Source organism: Dipodomys ordii, unplaced genomic scaffold, assembly GCF_000151885.1.
Source record: "Dipodomys ordii isolate 6190 unplaced genomic scaffold, Dord_2.0 Scaffold46, whole genome shotgun sequence".
Classification (NCBI taxonomy): domain Eukaryota; kingdom Metazoa; phylum Chordata; class Mammalia; order Rodentia; family Heteromyidae; genus Dipodomys; species Dipodomys ordii.
Genome location: NW_012267262.1, coordinates 422,110 through 444,768, shown reverse-complemented (window position 1 = coordinate 444,768; position 22,659 = coordinate 422,110). Strand labels below are relative to the sequence as shown.

The following is a 22,659-nucleotide window of genomic DNA, read 5'->3' as shown; positions in this document are numbered from 1 at the left end:
TAGAGTGCTAGCCTTGAGCACAAAGGGGCTCAGGGAAAGTACCCAGGCTCTGAGTTCAATCCCCAGACGCACCAATAAAAAAATCAAAAGACTCCAGAAATCGTTTAGTCCTCAAAAGAAGCTAGGAAAACTCAACAATAGACCTTAAACCTAGATAATCTATTATATAACATAAAGCAACAGAGTGATCTTTAAATTTTTAAACAAACTGTAAGGATTTAAAAACTCAAATAAGGTATGGAGTAAGATGGTGGCCAAGTAAACAAGCCTCTCCATTCATAGTTAATTTGAACACTTATGCATTATTCACCAAAGCTAAGAAGCCGCAGCACCTGACTTCAAAATAACGAGAAAGGTCCTAGAAATGAAAGTGTCATTTTCCCCTTTGCTCCCTTGCTCCAGCTACATGCAATGCAATGTGGAGCAAGATGTTTGCCAAGTAAGTCCATGATTTAGACTTGAAATTTGACACAATCCCTTCAAGACACCTAGTCATAAGCAGATCCCCACAATTCCTTCTCCCTAATCCGGTCCCTAAGTATTAAGCCTCTGGAGCTGCATTTGCCCAATAAGCCAAGGGATTGCTTCCAGCATCTCTTCTCCCACATCAAGTGGCACATTCTACTGGGATATAGGGCAGGAAATAAGAGTATAGAACCTTGCATCCCAGCTTAGTGCCAGCCCAGCATTCAGCAGAGCCAAAATTCTCCATCTCCAGGTTAGTGTTCACTGACAGTCTACACACACCCTGCTACCAAACAGAGCCCCCAAAGGACCCCTATGTTTTGGCCTGCACCAATACCAGCTTCAGATGTGGGCCTTAGTACACCCCCAAGGTTATGTAGAGCCCTTCACCTATGAGACTCAGATATGACCAAAGTTCACCTCTGTTCAGGGGGTAGGGGGACTCACATTTCAAGGATTCATATTCCCTTGCTTTTTTTAAGGTTCTTATGTTTCTGCAGTGGGATTTGTGCATCTGAGATTAATTCAATTGTCAAAAATTTTAGGATTTTCAGTGTTCAGTCATGACTCTGTAGTAGCAGGGTTGAGGTATAGTTTCTCAAACTGGACTGAGGAAGTAGTCCAACAGTTAATCTTGGCCCAGAGGACCTCAGACCTCTTGCCAGCACCTCTTAGAGGAAAACTAGCTGGATTCTTTCATAGGCTCTAGTGCATGAGTTGATGCTATATGTGCAATTGGAGCTGGAGCTGCAGACCGTTTCTTAATTCTTCTTTCTGTTTCACTATACTTTTTATCTGTCCTGTCCTTCTTTCACGGCATGTAGTGTTCTTCCTCTGTTCTGAATATTATATTTCTTTTACTACATTGAGTCTTCTTATTCATTGAATCAAATAGAGAAAGCTTTTACTCTACCATCTTTCCCCACTTCTAAAATTTTACCTAATTTTCTGACAAGTACTCTCCTCCAAAAATAGATACTTCAACAAGGGTGCCAAGCATACACAATAGAAAAGGATAATCTAGTATATAAGTGGTATTGGGAAAGCTGTGCTAATTTGGTGATAGCCTTCATTCCTTCCAGTCTCATCATTGGAAATTCTAAATCCTTAGATTAATAAGTCTCTAGGGTCTCTTTAGTGCTGACATTCTGTGCTTCTAAACATGAATGGCTGTTGTCAGAATGATTCCTCAGAAACATCAAGATGTGAATGAATAGATACAGCAATGAGATCAGAAAAGGACTCAAGGAAACAAACTAAGAACAAAGCATAGTTCACCCACAATTCTTTGCAAATTTCAAATTTCAGATACACTCTCCTCATAGGCAAGAGGCTTTATTTGTCACTAAAAAAAAAAAAATAAGTTAGGGGCTGGGAAGGTGGCTCAGTGGTAGAGTGCTTGCCTTGCATGCATGAGGCCCTGGGTCCGATTCCTCAGTACCACATAAGCAGAAAAAGCCAGAAGTGGCCTTGTGGCTCAAGTGGTAGAGTACTAGCCTTGAGCTGAAAAGCTGAGGGACAGTGTCCAGAACCAGAGTTCAGGCCCCATGACCAACCCCCAACTCCAAAAAAAAATTAGACATGGGAAACTAATACAAACCAACTAAAAAAGTTTCACAAAGAAAAACTATTGTTAAAAGTTAAATATTGCTGGATATGGTAGCCCATGTTTGGAGCCCTTGCACTCAGAAGGTTTACACAGGGAGACAGTGAGTTTGAGGTTGCCTGGGAAACACAGAATCTGTTGAGGCCAGTTTAGGTTACATAGTAAGACCTGACTCAAAGAAAACGAAGACAAAAACAAAAACAACACCAAGCCCGGCATCGGTGGCTCATGCCTGTTATCTTGGCTACTCAGGAAGCTGAGATCTGAGGATCATGGCTCAAAGCCAGCCCAGGCAGGAAAGTCCATGAGACTCTTATCTCCAATAAACAACCAGAAAACCGGAAGTGGAGCTGTGGCTCAAGCAGTAGATTGCTTGCCTTGAGCTGAAGAGCTGAGGGACAGCGCCCAAGCCCAGGGTTCAAGCCCCATGACCAACAACAACAACAACAACAAAAAATCACCCTAAGTAGAAATCCTAGAGAAGACAATACAGTGAATGCAGCAGCAATAATGTGACTTAAAGAGTCAGTGACATTAAACATTGAAGGTAGAATATTTGCTATTCTCCATTAGAGAAGTGAAAAAGAACAAAGAAAGCCTATAGAAATTATGTGATGCCATCAAGAGACGTATCAATATACAGTCAATAAAGTGTTTTTTAAAATATAGACAGAAGACATGTTAATGAAATACTAGATGATTTCCCTACCCTGAAGAAACAGAAAACATCAAAATATCAAATATAAAAGTTCCAATAAAATTCAACATAGAAAGGAGTTCACCAAGACATGATAATGAAACTATCACCAAGGACATATAAGAGAAATTGCAAAGAGCAACAAAAGAAAAGAATTTATCACATACAATGGAATCCTAATTTGACTTCCAGTAAACTTCTCAGCAGATATCCTGCAGGTCAAGAGAGAGTGAGATATTATATTCAAAGTTCTGAAATGGGAGAAAACAAAAAAGCCTGCTAACCAAGAACACTATACTCAATATAGCTAACTTTGAAAGCTTATATGGAAATAACAACTTTTCATCCAAATAAAGCTACTATAGTTCATAACACTTGTCCTGTTTTATGGGGGATCCTAAAGGGAAATTCCTTAAATTATTATTATTAAAATATTGTTATTACTAATAGCAAAAAAAATTCAAAAACACAAAACTCAGTGGTAATACAGATCAACACAGGGAATGAAACTGATGTGTTAAGTAATAGTATGCCTCCTAATATTAATACTAGCTATAGCTAAATTAAGTTGTCAAGGGATACATATTACAAAATAATACAAATTCAAGAATCATAAATAAACAATTCTGGGAAGAAAATATAGAGTTGAATATTAAAAACTGTGACCAATTTGAAATTCAACTATTTCCAGATAAGGTGTATATACATAGCCTCATGGTAAGTAAAATGCACTAAGCAAAAAATTAAAAATCAAAATCTACCACTAAAGAAAAACATCAAACCGCAAGAAAAGACAGTAAGAGATGAAGAAACAAATTATCTATTTTTAAATGCAGAAAATAATCAACAAAATGACTGTAGGGCATAAACCGATACAATAAAGCATAAAATATTGCAGGTTTAGATTGACAAACAGTATAATAAAGCATAGCATAACTTTTCTTCCCTGTTGCATATAAGAGTTATGTTTACACAACTATAGGCTACTAAGTATAATAGCATAATACCTTTTTTAAGTGGATACTTAAAAATACTTTATCACTACAAAATACACATGGTAATCAGCTTTTGTTGAGTAATGATCTTTCTGCTGGTGAAAGGTCTTGTCTCTCCATGATGATAACTGAAGACTGATTAGAGTAGTGGTTTCTGAAGGTTGTGCAGCGTGGCAGTTTCTTAAAATGAGACATTGATTCTTTCACAAAAGATTTTTCTGTACTATATGATGCTTGGGGCGGGGGGGTCATGAGGCTTGAACTCTGGGCCTGGGTGCTGTCCCCGAGTTCTTTTGCTCAAGGCTAGCACTCTACCACTTTGAGCCACAGTGCCACTTTCCAGTTTTTGAGCGGTCAATTGAAGATAATAGTCTCATGGAGACTTTCTGCCCAGGCTGGCTTTGAACCCCAATCCTCAGATCTAAGCCTCCTGAGTCACTAGGACTATAGGCATGAGCCACCAACACCTGGCATGTGATGCTTTTTTAATTTATTTATTTCAAAATCACAAACACTTTTTAATCTTCACAATGATAGTCATCATTATCTTAATCTACATTGTTTATGAACTCAATGACTTTTAACAATAAAACTATTTTTTTTACAAATCAGGTGGTATATACATTTCTTTCCTTTTGCTTAATATCATCTGTTCCCTCTTTCTCTCGTTCTACCCATGTGATGGTTTTGATAGAGTTTTAGCCACAGTACAACTTTTTTCAGAATTGGCATTGAGCTTCTGAAACTATGACCTGACTTCTTCAACTAAGTTTATGTGATAGTCTTGCAGTTATATTAACAATATTCATCATATCTGTGCCAAGAGTATGACTCCATCTCTAGAAAGTACTTTTTTCTCATTCATAAAGAATGTTTCATCTTATTACATTTGCATCATGAGATTTCAGCAATTCAGTCACAGCCATAGATTGCACTTTCAGTTTTGTCTTACAACTTATACCATATCTGAAGTTGCTACTCCACACTTGCAATCCAAGCTACTTGGAAGATCGAGGCAGGTAAACTAAATCAGAACTCTGTCATCAGCTTAGTGAGATTCTGTTCCAAATAAAAACTTATTAAAAGGCTGATAATACAGCTCAGTAATAGAGTGTTTGACTAGCATGCACACAGCCTTCTATCCGAATTCCAGTATTGCCTATCTGATTAAACAAAATAATATTTACCAAAATGAACTCCAAGAAATGGAAACAAAAAAAATGTTGCTGTTTTTGTTTTCTTTTCCATTTGCCTTGTTTATTCATTTATCTGCCTTTGGGAGGGTAAGAGGTGGCACAGAAATAGCGGAACAAAGGGTGAACAAATGCGGCTGTGGTACTCGCTAGGCACTAGGCTGAAAATGAACTATTCAGCTTCTAAGTGGGGATGGGAGGAGAAAACTGGGAGAGAGTGAGAGGAGTGACAGTGTTCAAGTAGAAATGTACCTTCATCTGACTTATATGACTGTAATCCCTCTGTACATCACCTTCATAATAATTAAAAATGCACAAAGAAAGAAAACAAATACCAGTATTGCAAACAAAAAGGAATATCTGTGGATCACAGCAAAATGCAATGAAAGGAAATGTGTCTACACTTACACATCAATAATGAACTTGAATACCAACGAATTAAAATCTCCAATTAAAAAATTAATGCCTTGACTAGATTTTCAGGAACAAAGCCAAATGATATGCTGTCTATAAGAGGTTTGCTTGACTCTTAAGGATACACGTTGACTTCAACTGAAGAGATGAGAATTACATTCCATACTAATGGAAATCAAACGACAGCAAGGATAATTATACTTTTCAGACAAAACAGGCTTTCATGGGCTTTCAAAAGCATGAATCAAAAAAGCCAAAGTGAGAGCTTGAGGTACTGAGTTGAAACCCTAGTACTGGAACAAGAAGGCATTTCTATACCTGGGCAGTGTCTTCCATTGTTTATTTACTGTACAGATCACTGGCTACAAACTATAATGTCAGCAATCAATTAAAGAGGGAAACTAGAGGTCAGGTGCCAGCGGCTCATGCCTATAATTCTAGCTGCTTAGGAGGCTGAGATCTGAGGATCACAGTTCTCAGCCAGCCTGTGCAACAAAGGCTGTGAGACTCTTTTTTTTTTTTTTTAGTCGGTCATGGGGCTTGAACTCTGAGCCTGGGTGCTGTCCCTCAGCTCTTCAGCTCAAGGGTAGAGCTCTACCATTTGAGCCACAGCACCACTTCTAGTTTTTTGATGGTTTATTGGAGACAAGAGTCTCACGGCCTTTACTGCCCAGGCTGGCTTTGAACCATGATCCTCAGATCTCAGCCTCCTGAGTAGCCAAGATAACAGGCATGAGCCACCATGCACGGCTGTGAGACTCTTGTCTCCAATTAACCAATAGGAAACTGGAAGTAATGCTAGAAAAAAAAATAAAGCATGAATCAGATACTGGTGGCTCGTGACTGTAATTCTACCTACTAAGGAAACTGAGACCTGGAGGACTGTGGTTTGAAGAAAGCCTAGGCAGAAAGTTCTCTCCAATTAAATAGCAAAAGTTTGGACTAAAAGTGTGGGTCAAGGGCTGGGAAGGTGGCTCAGTGGTAGAGCGCTTGCCTTGCATGCATGAGTCCCTGGGTTTGATTCCTCAGCCCCACATAAGCAGAAAAAAAAAGCCGGAAGGGGTGCTATGGCTCAAGTGGTAGCATGCTAGCCTTGAGCTGAAGAGCTGAGGGACAGCGCCCAGGCCCAGAGTTCAGGCCCCACGACCGGACCCCCCCCCAAAAAAAAGAAGTGTGGCTCAAGTATGAGAGCACCAGTGGTTAGAAAGAATACCAAGCTAGATATGAGGCCTTGAGTTCAAGCTCTGGGAGGGAGGGAGAAGGCAGAGGGGCGAAAGACAGGAGGGGGGAGGGAGAGAAAGAGGGATAGGGAAGGAAGGAAGGAAGGAAGGAAGGAAGGAAGGAAGGAAGGGAGGGAGGGAGGGAGAAGGCAGGAAGGAGGAAGGCAGGAAGGAAAGAAGAAAGAAAGAAAGAAAGAAAAAGAAAGAAAGAATAGAGAAGGAAGGAAGGAAGGAAGGAAGGAAGGAAGGAAGGAAGGGAGGGAGGGAGGGAGGGAGGGAGGGAAGCAGAGGGGCCTTTCCAGTACCTTCATAAGCTTCTCTTGGTTACCAGCTTTCGCTTTAAGCATTTACCCTACACAATGGATTAAAAAGGTTCTATAGCACCACTCAGTCCACTACTAGGCACAAAATGTACATAAGGAGGAAAAATATACAAAGGGTTTTTATTTCTAGAGTCAGTTACCATTTTGTGCTGTAAGTTAACATGTCCTGCATTTCCACCTTGGGATGCTACATGTAGGGAGTCCTGGAATTTTCCTCAGGACAAAAAAGGGGGGAGAGGGGGTTGAAAACCAAGAGTGTTTCTGGAAGCGCTGCTGGCAGCCCTGACTGTTTGGGTTTCCAGATGAGGGAGCTGGGATCCTTACACAATCAGTAGAGGATCTGGGCTGCAGGGGAGAGTGATCAAGAGTTAAGCCCAAATGGGTGTGCACCCAGGATCCCAGATCCCTTGGCTTTTGATCAATTACATCATCTTTGAAAGCCTCCATATCTTCCCTGTTAGATTATTTGGACTTTGCCAGAAAACCATGCAGACATCCAGGTACAGAGAACAAAGAAAGGTTTATTTCCCAGAAAGGTCCAGCAAGACCCCTTCTCATAAGGGAGGAGTGAGGAGCGCCAGCTACTGTCTGGGGTGACCTATATAACCGAGGAGGTTTAGGAGGGACTAGAAGGGGCTAAGGAGGTGAAGACCTTGGTGCGGATGTGTGGGCCAGGGGCTTCATCATGGCGGACTAGGATTTATGGCTGCTGTCCAAATAGTAGATAAGGGGTCCTACAGCTGCCCAGACCTGAAGGTCACTCTAAGGGGCTCTTGCTGCCTTGTATGGTGGTAGCTGCCCCAGAGACGAGCCATCCCAAGGTCAAGGGGGTTGGAGGCTGATTATTTACTGCCTTTACTACATGGGCCTCGTGTTGCCTAGGAAGGGAGCACGCTAAGCTGTGGAGAGGAAAGGGAGTGTACTAAGCTATGGAAAGGGAGCTCATTTGGCTAACATCCCCCTGTGACACCATGACACACAGCAAGGTGGCCCTGAGGATGAAGTGACCATAACACAGTCAGCACTCCAGTCTTCTTTGTGTCCCCAGGCCCCGCAGTGAAATGTTTCTGATCATGAACACAACCAGCCCCTCCTCCTTGGGGACGGAGCCCACGCCCTTGAACCACACAGAAGGAAACGTGCCTGGAAGCTTCAACAGCAAGATCCTCATCCCCAACGTGGTGATCATCCTCTCCGCCCTGGTGGGGTTGGCAGGAAACAGTGTGGTGCTCTGGCTGCTGGGCTTCCGCATGCGCAGGAACGCCTTCTCCATCTACATCCTCAACCTCGCCGCAGCCGACTTGCTCTTCCTCTGCTGCCACATGATCGATTCCACGCTGGTCCTGGTCAAATTCTCCTATCCCGACATCGTCTTCCTCCCCTGCTTCACGACCATCATGATGTTCCCCTACATCGCAGGTCTGAGCATGCTCAGCGCCATCAGCACCGAGCGCTGCCTGTCCGTCCTGTGCCCCATCTGGTACCGCTGCCGACGCCCCAAGCACACCTCCACCGTCATGTGCGCCCTGCTCTGGGTCACATCTCTGCTCTTCAGCATCCTGAACAGGTACTACTGCGGCTTCTTGGATAAGAAGTATGACAATGAACAGTGTCTGGTGTCTAACTTTTGCACGGCTGCGTGCCTGCTGTTCTTATTTGTGGTTCTCTCTGGGTCCAGTGGGGCCCTGCTGGCCAAAGTCCTGTGCGGTGCTGGGAAGATGAAGTTGACCAGGCTGTACGTGACCATCCTGCTCACCGTGCTGGTCTTCCTCATCTGTGGCCTGCCCTTCGGCATCCACTGGTTCCTGTTAATATGGATTCAGATTGACTTCAGCGCCATCTCCTATGGCCTCTATCTGAGCTCCGTGGTCCTCTCCTCCGTGAACAGCTGTGCCAACCCCATCATCTACTTCTTCGTGGGCTCTTTCAGGCAGCAGCTGAAGAAGCAGACGCTCAAGCTGCTCCTCCAGAGGGCCCTGCAGGACACGCCCGAGGGTGAAGCAGGTGGAAGCAGCCTTCCTCAGGGCACCTTGGAGATGTCCATAAGCAAAGAGGAGCAGTGAGGGAAGGCCTGTTTGCCCGCCCGTCCCTGGTGACTTTGGCAGTGAACCACTGGGACACTGGTTGGCTCTTCTCTCAGCCTCAAAAAAGGAGGAAAATCAAAAGGGCTGTTTGAACCTGGCCTTCCTAGTTTTCCTCAGTAGAAGTGTTAGTCTTCAAGTAGACTATTTCCAGCCATTCTCAACATGACCGATAAACTTCTTCTCAGTTTTTCTTATTAAATGCTAGTTCTTTGCCATTTTCTTGCAATGTCAAGAATCTCTGTGGGAAAAGAAATCCAGAGCTCTTGTTTGTGATTGTTTCCTACTGGGTAGTACAGAAAGAGAAGATGGTTCACATGAAATATCTTCATGAGACTATGTAACTCAAATGGTTAGAGGCATAGTTCTGTTGATAGTGCACCAGCCAATGAGCGAAACCAGGTACAGAGTTAGAGTCCTGGTCTAAGGAAGGAAGGAAGGGAGAAGGAAAGGAGAGGAGAGGAGAGGAGAGAAGGGGAGGGGAGGGGAGGGGAGGGGAGGGGAGGAAAGGAAGATGATATGACTAGAGTGATGAGAGCAATCAACATTGAGCAATGAGATCAGTTGTCTACCTTGTCCTTGAAGGGACAAGAACTGGCATAAGTTTTGCAAAATTAGAGTCAAACCCAAAATAGTACCAAAACAGAGAAAACTAGCCAGTTCAGCCTAGAACAAGCCAAAAGGCAATCTCTTGTTCTCCTCCCCAGGGATATATCCAAACCTACTGGATCAGAAAACATGGATAAAATCAACAAAGAAATAAAGGAGATAAAAGGAGAAAGAAAAGAAATGAACATGAGTCTGGAGGAAGATGGCCAAAGAGAAGCTGGGGGCTAAACAAGCTCTCTCATAGAAACCAGTTTTAGTGTTATAGTGGAAAATGTAAGGCTAGAGAATCACACCAAATGTGCTGTCATAGTACAGAGAGTTTGGCCAGAGAGGAAAAAATTCAGGCAACTTGGTTAAACAGACAGAGTCTGTTGAGGGGAGCCAAAACTAACTCCATTTTTAATATACCAGGAGTTTTCCCCACCCCCCATCCCATACTGGTTTCTTACAATCCCCCAGGGTCAGAAAATATGCTATTTGTTGAGAACCCAGGGGAATGTGGTAAATGTTTGGAAAGCCCTGCTGATTGTTGTGATAAGGTTGTGGGATCTGCAGCCCTGTTTGGTTATCAATAGCCCAGACAATGTCTGTAGCCCTGTTTGGGTAACAATAGTAAAGTAACCCAGTCACCTTTGCCCTTCCAGGAAGGAGCAGCCATATTTCCTGCCCCCAAAGTAAAAATATCTGCCTGTTTTGTGTGGGAACCCCAAATTGTGTGCCAATTCAAAATGATAGGTTAGTTCAAACAGTTTCTATGAGACGGACTGCAACTCCATTGGCCACTGACATAAATATGCAATCTTTATGTGTGTGTTACAATCTGGTTGGCCACCTGCGTGTGGCCAGGCTTGACCACATGGATTTTGCCTTTAAAAACCCTAGCTTGTGGGCCTTCAGGGTTTCAGCTCCCAAGTCTTTGCTGCATTCCTGGCCGGTCAACTATCCACTTCCCCAATAAATTCATCTTTTTACATGAGGCTGTCTTTGAGTGGTGAACTCTTTTCCCTGTAACATTTCAAGCACTCCGGGGTCAAAGGCAGCAGTGGCTGCTGCCACAGCCACCATATCAACAGAGAGAGCCTGGGACAAAGGAGCCAGAGGCGGTATGTGAGCAGATTCTACTCATTGCCAACAAGAACTGACAAGAAGTGGAAATCTTCATCCTGCTGACCACAGATAGTCGCAGACCGTGGACAGCCCAGAAACCAAGGAAAAGAGGTGAGTACCCCCAAGACATCCTCAGTCCTTCTCACAGAGCAGCAGTGGGAAGGTGGCCCCTCTCCCACCACCAGAGAAGAACTCCAACTTTTGATACAGTCAAAGACTGGGCCAGAGCAGCTAGCCCATAACTCAGGCCTTGGAAGAAGACAATAGGAGTCATTCAAAAAGTCAAAGGAACCTAACCTGTGGGGCTCAGCTCCACCCCTGGGGAAAGTTGTCCTTCTCAAGCAGAGGCAGCTCTGAATGGGTGGGGCACTGTGCCCTCAGTGCAGAACCAGAGGTTGCCCTACAAATCCATCTGCAGCACAGGGCAACAACTCCAGCTGCTGGAAGGGTAAAAGAAAAACAATTGGAAACTCATTACACATAAATCTTGAGAATAGCTTCAGGCTGGGCTGCTTGAGTCTGTCAGGAGCTAGCCCATCAGGGTAAAGCTACTGATTTCTCAGGCCACAGCACTACCTAGCACCCTCACAGCAACTCAAGGCTAGAGGAAACAGCCACCTCCCTTGTTTGTGATACTCAAAGTAGATTGCCCTCCCACTGAACTAGCCTGGGAGGAGGATCATAAAGTCCCAGGTAAGGCAGAGCTTCATTCTGCCTGCTCAAACAAACTGAGTTAAGAAACTAACCATTTGGCCAGGAGGGGGAGTAGGGTTTAGGGGTGGGGAAGGGGGAAGGATGGGGGGGAGATGGGAAGGGATGGGAAGTGTACACAAAGGAGGAGGCTACAATGCTTGATAAGAAATGTGCTCATTACCTTGCCCATGTAATTGTAACCCCTCTGTATGGTATTTTCACAATTAAAAAAGAAAGAAGAAACTAACCAAGCCACAGAAAAACATAACACCACAAGTAAACCAGAGACTCCACCAAGAGACTGGTTATAGATACAGAGGAGACACCAGATTCCCCCCCCCCAAAAAAAAACATAGAAGAACTCTTCTTTCTACCTAATTTTAAAAATTTTAAGGGCTGGGAAGGTGGCTCAGTAGTAGAGCACTTGCCTTGCATGCCTGAGGCCCTGGGTTCAATTCCTCAGCACCACATAAGCAAAAAGAAAAAAGCCAGAAGTGGCGCTGTGGCTCAAGTGGTAGAGCACTAGCCTTGAAGAGCTGAGGGACAGTGCCCAGGCCCAGAGTTCAGGCCCCACAACCGGACCCCAAAAAAAAATTTTTTAAGAAAAAAACTGTTGTCTATTTTATTCATCAATTTTTATTTTAGAGTTTTGTTGTTGTTTCTTTTTTTTATTCTCTTTATACTCTTTTCCCTTTTGGTCCATTTTCCCCCCCTACTTAATTGCTGTTCTGTTCATCCTCAGGTGTATACCCATCTTCAATTATTAGACTTTATCCTTTATTGTGTATATAACCTAATTCAGATATTGATTATTTGGGATTCACAAATTCACAGCCTTAATTCCTTTCATTGTAGTATTATTTCTTTATACTTATATAATTTAAAATTTTTCACTTTTCATTTTTCTTTATTTCTCTTCTCCTTTCCTTCTATCCCTTCCCTCTCTCTGAATTTAGGTCTTGGGTATATTCCATCTCTCACTTTCCCTCCCTGCATTCCTCCAATCATATTTTCGCTTCACAATTCTCCCTAAACCTATTAATTTCTGGTCTGCTGACTCCTTCTTTGATTTTTCTTACTCCATTGATCCCTAGTTGTTTGTTGTTGAACTGGATTGTATCTGTTGAACTAGATTGTATCTGTACTCATTTTGACTACATCAAACTATCTCTGGTTGATGTTTGCCTTAAAATAGTGTTCTAGCTCAGAATTGGTTTGGCTTTGATACTCAAATGGGCAGAACAAGCAGGAGAAATAAAAATAAAATGGCAAGTCCAGGTATCTCAATTTCTGTCCATGATAATCAAGCAACAGTTAATGAATAATCCAAAGGAGAGCTCCCAAAATGCTCTACAAACACTACTAGTAAACATGCTGAATGAAAAGATTGAAAGCCTGCAAAGGACTCTGGGTGAGCATGATAAGGAAATGCATAAGCAAGATGAGGCTAACCAAAGATTAATATAGGAATTTCGCCAGCTTGATGAGGCTAATATAAAATTAATAGAAAAATTGCATGAGTGGGATGAGAACAGACAAAGATTAATAGAGGTATTCATGTAATCCACAAACAGAGGAATCCATGGAGGCCACAAAGGGAATGCTGAATGAACCCAAACAGAAGGAAAGGGAGTCCAGTGAAACTATAACCAATCAACTAAGGGATTTGAGAATGAACATTGAAAACCAAATTAAGGATGTAAAGAAGTCCATACAAGATCTAAAACAAAGCTCCAACAAAGAATTTGAAGCCACCAAATCTGACCAATTAGAAGGAAAGGAAATAAAAAACAAAGTAGACAGTCTTGATAGTAGGTTAGACCATGCAGAAGATCAAATATCTGGAACTGAAGAGAGCCTAGACAGTATAGAGAAAGAACAAACAAGTATTCAAGACAAATCCAAGAAATATTATAGATCTATTCAACATTTAGAAGACACCATCAGAGGACCTAATTTAAGGCTAATGGGTGTAGAGGAAGGCCTAGAGACAGAAGAATATGGTCTAGGAAATTTATTTAAAAGGATTCTAGCAGAGAACTTCCCAAACATACAAAAAGATTGGCACATTCAGATGCAAGAAGCCTTTAGGACTTCAAATAGACCAGACCAGAAGAAGACACACCACCAACACATTGTAATCTGTACAGGATCAATTGAAACCAAGGAAAGGATCCTTAAAGCTGTCGAGGAGAAAAGATCAATCACCTACAAAGGGAAACCAACCAGAATAACTTCAGATTTCTCAGCAGAGACAATTAAAGCAAGATGAGCCTGGAATTATGTATGCCACACCCTAAAGACAAGCAACTATCAACCAAGAATACTGTACCCAGCTAAACTCTCCTTCATAATGGAAGGACAAATAACAAACCTTCCATAGCAAAGAAAATTAAAACAATATATCTCCACCAAACCAGCCCCACAAAAGATACTTAAAGATGTTCTACACATAGAAAACCAACAAGAAAGGACAAAAAAGGACAAAATAAAGGACAAAAAAAAGCCCCAGAGAATGCAAGAAATAATAATAAGAATCCAGTTGGCACATCCCCCAAGATGGTGGATAACATGGCAGGAACTACCAAACACCTCTCAGTCCTGACTCTCAATGTTAATGGACTTAACTCTCCAATTAAGTGACATAGACTGTCTAGTTGGATCAAAAGGCAAGATCCTTCTATCTGCTGCCTTCAAGAGGCACACCTTGCCCACAAAAACATATTCTTTTTTTAATTGTGAAAATACCGTACAGAGGGGTTACAATTACATGGGCAAGGTAATGAGCACATTTCTTATCAAACATTGTTGCCTCCTCCTTTGTTTCCCCTTCCCATCCCTTCCCATCTCCCCCCCCTACACACACCCCTCCAAGGCCAGTCTCTTAAGCCGCCTGTCTCATTGACCAGAATTTCTTCACTTCTATGCTTGTCACATTTAAATTTCATGACCAGTTGTTACAATCGCTACTTTGCACACACTGTCACACCCCTTATTGTCAATTTGACAGACATGAATTCATCTGGTTAAATCTATCTCCCATTCCATGCCTGTTCTTAAGCTCACTGTGACTATATGTCAGCTTGTTCTTTACATCCCATGTGGAGAGTCAACTTGGATATTTTTGATAAAGACAAATTGAGATATTAAATAAGAATTTACTATGTAATGCCATCATCTTAACTAGTAAAAGATTTAAGGATAAAAATTCTATCATTTTGTTACTTAAGTATAAGATTTTGGAAAAAAATTCACCTGATATTTTTGTTTCATTTTGGTTTTGATTTTGTTATTGTTTTGATACTCTTCTCTGCTGTTTGGAGAGAAATTTTAGACATATCCACATTACTATTTGACAACAAAACAAAGAAGCTTACATCCTATGGTTCCCTTATTTGCAATAATTAGTATATGTCTAGGATAATCTTAGCAGGTGAGCAGAATAGCTCAATAGCTGTGCACATATGACCATGTAAGATCACACTAAGCAAAATGAACTCCAAGACAATGATATAAGAGATTTTGTTGCTGTTGTTGTTTTTAATTTATTATGTGATTTTTTTTGTTTCTTTGTATGTTCTTCCCCCTATGATATCTCCTATTGTCACTGTATTTGATTTTAGTACCCTGGTATTGTATATACATTTATTTGAATTAGGACAGGGGAACAATAGAATAATGAGACTAAGGACAAAGGGGGAACCAATGCCATTGCAATATACACAAAACAAAATGTTGGAAATGATCTTCACAACTTCGAGGTGAGGGTGGGGGAAGAAAGGTAGGAGAAAATGAGGGAAGCGGTAAAAAGTTTGAAAAGGAATGTCCCTATTACCTTACTGTAACTATAACCACTCTAAATATCACCTTGACAAAAGAATTAATTTTTAAAAGGTAGGGCTCAGTCATGGGCAAGGCTTGAGTAATAACTAAAAAGAGTATGCTTTGTTCTTAGCCGGAATCTTCTGGCACAGCTTACATTCCTTAGTATTATAGGTCATGTAATAGAAACTCCAAAATAACAATCACTTACAGGAAAAGTAACATGGGGTGGGTATGGGCAGAAGTTGAGAGAGATAGAAGACAAAATGTTGAGAAATTTTTCATTTGTCCAAAGGTATCTACACAGGAAACCACAAGGCTGACCAGCATGTTGATAAGGTTTACGTAGACAACAAACTTCCTTCTGAATATAAAGCACTTCTCCAGGGCAGAGAAGTATCCTACAGCATCTATCAATCCTAAGAAACTCTTCCCTTCCTCACCTGCCAGCTTGCTGTATCCAACAAGAACAATGGAGGGAAGGTAGGTGTTTATCCAAAATTTATTTCCAGTGGCAGTATCATGTCTTTCCTCATAGTCCAGAACTCTGTTTTGGTGGTGCATCCAGAGAACTGGGGAACATGAAGATAGGAAACATGGAGCGCCTTTCTGGTAAGTTTGTGGTGGCAGGCTTGACGATGAGAGATTTGACGCTGCTAATTATTAATTAGGATCCATCCACGTAACCTATAAAGATTAAAGGTTAATCTGCAACCCAGTACAACCAAGAAATAGTAGGACCTACTGATGAGGGATTACACTCTGACCAGCCACATCTGAAACAATCACAATGCCCACTTTTATGGGCATATGACTGCAGACCTCAGCCAGTGACCTGACAAATAAGAGTCCAGACCCCACCCAATTCAAGGCAAAAGCAATGTCCCAGCCATCTGAAGAAACTGAACATGTACTCTGCCTGCTCAGTATCACTGGCAGCTAGACTATTCAGAATCATAAGCTGGAGTACATTAGGAAGATCTTTTCCTACCAAAGGACACTATGAAATGCCTCATTTAAAAAAAAAGTCACTGTCTTCACAAATGTTTAAATATTAAAAGACTTGTCTGGCTGGCACCAGTGGCTAATGCCTTTTCCTAGCTACTCAGAAGGCTGAGAGCTAAGGAAAGTGGCTCAAAGTCAGTCCAGGCAGGAAAGTCCATGAGACTATTATCTGCAAGAAACTACTGAGAAGAAGCTGGAAGTGGTGCTGTAGCTCAAGTGGTAGAGTGCTAGCCTTGAGCACAAAGGGGCTCAGGGAAAACATCCAGGCTCTGAGTTCAATCCCCAGACGCACCAATAAAAAAATCAAAAGACTCCAGAAATTGTTAAGTCCTCAAAAGAAGTTAGGAAAAGTCAACAATAGACCTTAAACCTAGATTATCTATTAAATACCATCAGACAACATAGCAATCTTTAAATTTTTAATCAAACTGTAAGGATAAAAGATCAAATAAGTTATGAAGCAAGATATTGGCTAAGCAAGCATTTCCATCTATAGTTAATTTGAACAGTTATGTATTATTTACCAAAGTATCTTCACCAAAGCTAAGAAACTGCAGCACCTGACCTTAAAATAATGAAAAAGGTCATACATTAAAGAGGCAGAAATGAAAGTGTCATTTTCCCCTTTCTTGCTCCAGCTAAAGGTACTGGGATGTGGAGTGAGATGGTTGCCAATTAAGTCCAAGCTTTAGACTTGAAACTTGCTATCAAACCTTTCAAGACATCTAGCAATAGACAGAACCCCACAAATCCTTTTCCCTACTACAGTGCCTAAGTATTAAGCCTTTGGAGGTGCATTTGTCCAATAGGCCAAAGGATCACCTCCATCATATCTTCCCCAACATCAAGAAGCACATTCTACTGGGATATAGGTCAGGAAATAGGTACAGGACTTTGCATCACAGCTTAGTGCCAGTCCAATACAGTGAGACCCAGCATTCAATAGAGCCAAAATTCTCCATCTCCAGGCTAATGTGCGCTGACAGTCTCTACACACATCCTGCTATCAAGCAGAGATCTATGCCCCAAAAGGAGCCCTGTGTTTTGGCTTGCACCAGTACCAGCTTCAGATGTGGGCCTTAGTGCACCCCCAAGGATATGTGGAGCCCTTCAACCATGAGACTCGAATATGACCAAAGTTCACCTCTGTTCAGGGGGGAGAGGGACTGATATTTTTAAGACTCACATTCCCTTGTTTTTTCATGGTTCTTGTGTTTCTTTAATGGGATTTGTGCATCTGAGGTTATGTCATTTGTTGAAAATTTTAGTCACTCATAATTTTTCAGTGGAAGGATTTTCAGTGTTCAGTCATGACTCTGTAGTAGCAGGGTTGAGGTATAGTTTCTCAAACTGGACTGAGGAAGTAACTCAACAGCCAATCTTTGCCCAGAGGACCTCAGCACCTCTTAGAGGAAAACTAGCTGGATTCTTTCATAGGTTCTAGTGCATATGTTGATGTGATATGTGCAATTGGAGCTGGAGCTGCAGACTGTTTCTTAATTCTTCTGTCTTTCTGTTTCACTATACTTTTTATCTGTATTGCCCTTCTTTTATGGTTTCCAGTGCTCTTCCTCTGTTCTGAATATTATATTTCTTTTGCTACCCTGCCTTTTATTCATTAAATCAAGTAAAGACAGCTTTTACTCTACTATCTTTCCTCACCTCTAAAATTTTACCTAATTTTCTGGTAAGTCCTCTCCTCCAAAAATACACACTAAACTAATCTTCAAAAGAGTGCCAAGCTCCAGGCGCTGGTGGCTCACGCCTGTAATCCTAGCTACTCAGGAGGCTGAGATCTGAGGATCGTGGTTCAAAGCCAGCCCGGGCAGGAAAGACCGTGAGACTCCTATCTCCAATAAACCACCAGAAAACCGGAAGTGGCGCTGTAGCTCAAGTGGTAGAGCGCTTGCCTTGAGCTGAAGAGCTGAGGGACAGCGCCCAGGCCCAGAGTTCAAGCCCCACGACCAACAAAAAAAAAAAGAGTGCCAAGAATACACAATAAGGAAATAATAACAAGCCAATAAAGTGGTATTGGGAAAGCTGTGCTAATTTAGTGATAGCCTTCATTCCCTCCAGCCTCATCACTGGAAATTGTAAATCTCTAGATAAATAAGTCTCTAGGGTCTCTTTAATGCTGACATTGTGTTTCCAAATATGAATGGTTGTTGTCAGAGTGACTACTCAGAAATATCAAGATGTGGATGAATTGATACAACGATGTGATCAGAAAAGGACTCAAACTAAGAATAAAGCATTGCTCACCCATAGTTCTTTGACAATTTCAAACTTAGGCAAGAGGCTTTGTCACTTTGAAAAGAATGAGTTAGGCATGGGAACTAATATAAATCAAATAAATAGTTTCACAGAGAAAAACTATTGTTAAAAGCCAAATACTGCTGGATATTGTAGCCCATGCTTGGAGCCCTAGCACTCAGAAGGTTTAGGTAGGGAGACAGTGAGTTTGAGGTCATCCTGGGATACATAGAATGTGTTGAGGCCAGTTCAGGTCTCTTCCTAGAGAAGACAATACATAGAATGCAACAACAAAATATAATGTGTGTGTGTGTGTGTGTGTGTGTGTGTGTGTGTGTGTGCCTGTGTGTGTGTAAGTCATCTGTCTTAAATTGAAGAGTCAGTGACATTGAACATTGAAGGTAGAATATTTGCTATTATCCATCAGGGAAGTGATTAGGAAAGTGCTGAAAAAGAACAAAAAAAGCTTATATAAATCATGTGATACCATCATGAGACCTAATCAATATACAGTCAATAAAATGTTTTTTTAAAACATAGCCAGAAAATATGTTAAAGAAATAATAGGTGAAATTTCCCTAATCTGAAGAAACAGAAAACATCAGGATTCCAAATGCAAAAATTCCAATAAAATTCAACATAAAGAGGAGCTCACAACACATAATGATCAAACTATCAACAAGGACATATAAGAGAAAATGCAAAGAGTAACAAGAGAAAAGAATTTCACATACAATGGAATCCTATTTGACTTCCAGTAGACTTCTCAGCAGCTATCATGCAGGTCAAGAGAGAATGAGATGTTATATTCAAAGTTCTGAAGTGTGTGGGGGCAGGGGGAACCTGCTAACCAAGAACACTGTACTCATTATAGCTAACATTGAAAACTGATGTAAAAAATAACAACTTTTCATCCAAATAAAGCTACTGCAGTCGATAAGTCTTTATCTGTTTTATGGGGAATCCTAAAGGGAAAATCCTTGAACTAAAATATTGTTATTACTAATAGCAAAAAAAACTTCCAAAAACCCAAAACCCAGTGGTGATACAGATCAACTCAACTCAGGGAATAGTCTAGGAATGAAATTAATATGTTAAGTAAAAGTAATAGCCTCCTATAAAGGTTAAGTGACAAAATTATTAATACTAGCTGTAGCTAAATTAAGTTGTCAAGGGATACATATTACAAAATAATACAAATTCAAGAATCAAAAACATACAATGCTGGGAAGAAAATATAGAGTTGAATATGGAAATTTTTAAGTTGTGATCAACTTGAAATTCAACTATTAATGGCTTAAGGTGTATGTACATAAGACTCATGGTAAGTAAAATGCACTAAACAAAAAAATTAAAAATCAAAATCTACCACTAAAGAAAAACATCAAACCCCAAAAAAGACAGTAAGAGATGGAGAAACAAATTATCTATTTTTAAATGCAGAAAACAATCAACAAAATGACTGTAGGGCATAAAACAATACAATAAAGCATAAAATATTGCAGGTTTAGATTGCCAAACAGTATAATAAAGCATAACATAACTTTTCTTCCCTAGTGCATGTAAGAGTTATGTTTACACAGCTATAGACTACTAAGTATAATAGCATAATACCTTTTTAAAGTGCATACTTAAAAATGCTTTATCACTACAAAATACACATGGTAATCAGAACTTTTGGTGAGTAATGATCTTTCTGCTGGTACAAGGTCTTGTCTCTCCTTGATGATAACTGAGACTGATCAGAATAGTTGTTTCTGAAGAGTGTGTAGAGTGTAGCAGTTTCTGAAAATGAGACATTGATTCTTTCACAAATGATTTTTCTGTACTATATAATGCTTTTTTGTTTGTGGTGGTGGTCATGGGGCTTGAACTCAGGGCTGGGCACTGTCCTTGAGTTCTTTTGCTCAAGGCTAGCACTCTACTACTTTGAGCCACAGCCACCACTTCCAGTTTTTTGAATGGTTAATTAGAGATAAGAGTCTCACAGTAAGAGATAAGAGTCTGCCCAGGCTGCTTCAAACCATGATTCTCAACCCTCAACTTACAGGCATGAGCCACTAGCACCTGGCATGTGATACTTTTGATAGCGTTTTAGCCACAGTACATCTTCTTTCAGAATTGGCATTGATCCTCTGAAATTATGATGTGACTTCTTCAACTAAATTTATGTGATATTCCTGCTGTTATATCAACAATATATACCATATCTTTACTAAGTAAATGGATCCATTTCTAGAAAGTACTTTCCTTATTCATAAAAACAATTTCTCATTCTATTATATTTTTATCATGAGATTTCAGCAATTCAGTCACATCTACAGATTCCACTTTTAATTTTATTTTTCTTGCTACTTATACCATATCTGAAGTTACTCCTCCACACTTGGGAGCTACTTGGGAGACTGAGGCAGGTGGACTAAATCTTCCTCTCACCAGCTTAGTAAGATCTTGTTCCTAAACAAAAACTTTTTTTAAAGGCTGACAATATAACTCAGTGTTAGTGTTTGACTAGCATGCACAAATTCCAGTATTGCCTATCTGATTATATAAAATAATATTTACCAAAATGAACTCCAAGAAATGGAAACAAGAATTTTTTTCTTTGTTGTTTTTGTTTTCTTTTCTTTTTATCTTGTTTATACACTTATCTGTCTTTGGGAGGTTTGGAGGTGGCACAGAAATAGTGGAACAAAGGGTGAACAAATGCAGCTGTGGTACTCGCTAGGCACTAGGCTGAAAATGAACTATTCAGCTTCTCGGTGGGAATGGGCGGGAAAAACTGGAAGAGAGAGAAAGAGTGACATTGTTCAAAATGAATGTATTCTTTATCTGACTTATATAACTGTAATCCCTTTGTACATCATCTTTATAATAACAATTAAAATGCACAAAGAAAAAAACAAATTCCAGTATTGCAAACAAAAAGGAATATCTGAGGATCACAATCACAGTAAAGCAAAATGTAATAAAAGGAAGTGTATACTTACACATCAATAATTAACTTGAATCCAAATGGATTAAAATCTCCAATTTAAAAAATGAATGCCTTGACTAGATTTTCAGGAACATAGCCAAAAGATATGCTGTCTGTAAGAGACTTGCTTTGCTCTTAAGGATACACAGAGACTTCAACTGAAAAGATGAGAATTACATTCCATACTAATGGAAATCAAACGACAGCAGGGGTTATTATACTTTTCAGACAAAACAGGCTTTCATGGGCTTTCAAAACCATGAATCAGGTACTGGTGGTTCATGACTGTAATTCTACCAACTAAGGAAACTGAGACCTGGAGGACTGTGGTTTGAAAAAAGCCTAGGCAAAAGACTCTCTATTTACAATTAACCAGCAAAAGTTTGGAATAGAAGTGTGGGTCAAGTATGAAAGGAAGGGAGGAAGGAAGGAAGGAAGGGAGAGAGGGAGGCAGGGAGGGAGGGAGGGAGGGAGGAAGGAAGGAAGGAAGGAAGGAAGGAGGGAGGGAGGGAGGGAGGGAAGGAAGGCAGGAAGGCAGGCAGGCAGGCAGGCAGACAAGAGGGAGGGAGGGAGGGAAACAGGGAGGAAGGAAGGACCCTTTCCAGTATCTCCATAAGCTTCCCTTGGTTCCAGTACCTTTAGATATCTACCTTACACAATGAATAGGTCCTTAGCCCCACTCAGTCACTACTAGGCATAAAATGTACATAAAGGAAAAATATATATACAAAAGATGTTTTTATTCCTAAGGTCTGCATTTTTGCTGTAATTTAACACCTCCTGCTTTTCTACCTTGGAATGCTACATGTAGGGAGTCCCGGAATTTTCTTCAGGAAATAAAAAGGGGGAAACGGAGGCTGAAAACCCAAAACTGTTTCTGGAAGTGCTGCTGGCAGCCCTGACTGTTTGGGTTTCCAGATCCCAGATCCCAGGGAGCTGGGATCCTCATGCATTCCCCTGCCAGTAGAGGATCTGAGCTGAAGGGGAGAGTGATCAAGAGTTAAGCCCAAATGGGTTTGCACCCAGGATCCCAGATCCCTTGCTTTTTATAAATTACTTCATCTCTGAAAGTCTCCATATCTTCCCCCTGTGACACCATGACACACAGCAAGGTGGCCCTGAGGATGAAGTGACCATAACACAGTCAGCACTCCAATCTTCTTTGTGTCCCCAGGCCCCGCAGTGAAATGTTTCTGATC

At 41.0% G+C, this 22,659-nt stretch overlaps 1 protein-coding gene across 1 annotated transcript; it reads left to right on the top strand.

The window, feature by feature from the left end:
* The first annotated feature begins 7,986 nt into the window (after positions 1–7,986).
* On the top strand, positions 7,987–8,976 carry LOC105988100 (mas-related G-protein coupled receptor member A-like). Its single transcript, XM_013019607.1, has one exon. The coding sequence runs from the start codon at positions 7,987–7,989 to the stop codon at positions 8,974–8,976; it is 990 nt and encodes a 329-aa protein (XP_012875061.1).
* The last annotated feature ends 13,683 nt before the right edge of the window (positions 8,977–22,659 follow it).

Bases quoted from the DNA above. Each gene is read 5' to 3' on its own strand.
- LOC105988100 (XM_013019607.1), top strand. From the start codon at position 7,987: ATGAACACAACCAGCCCCTCCTCCTTGGGGACGGAGCCCACGCCCTTG.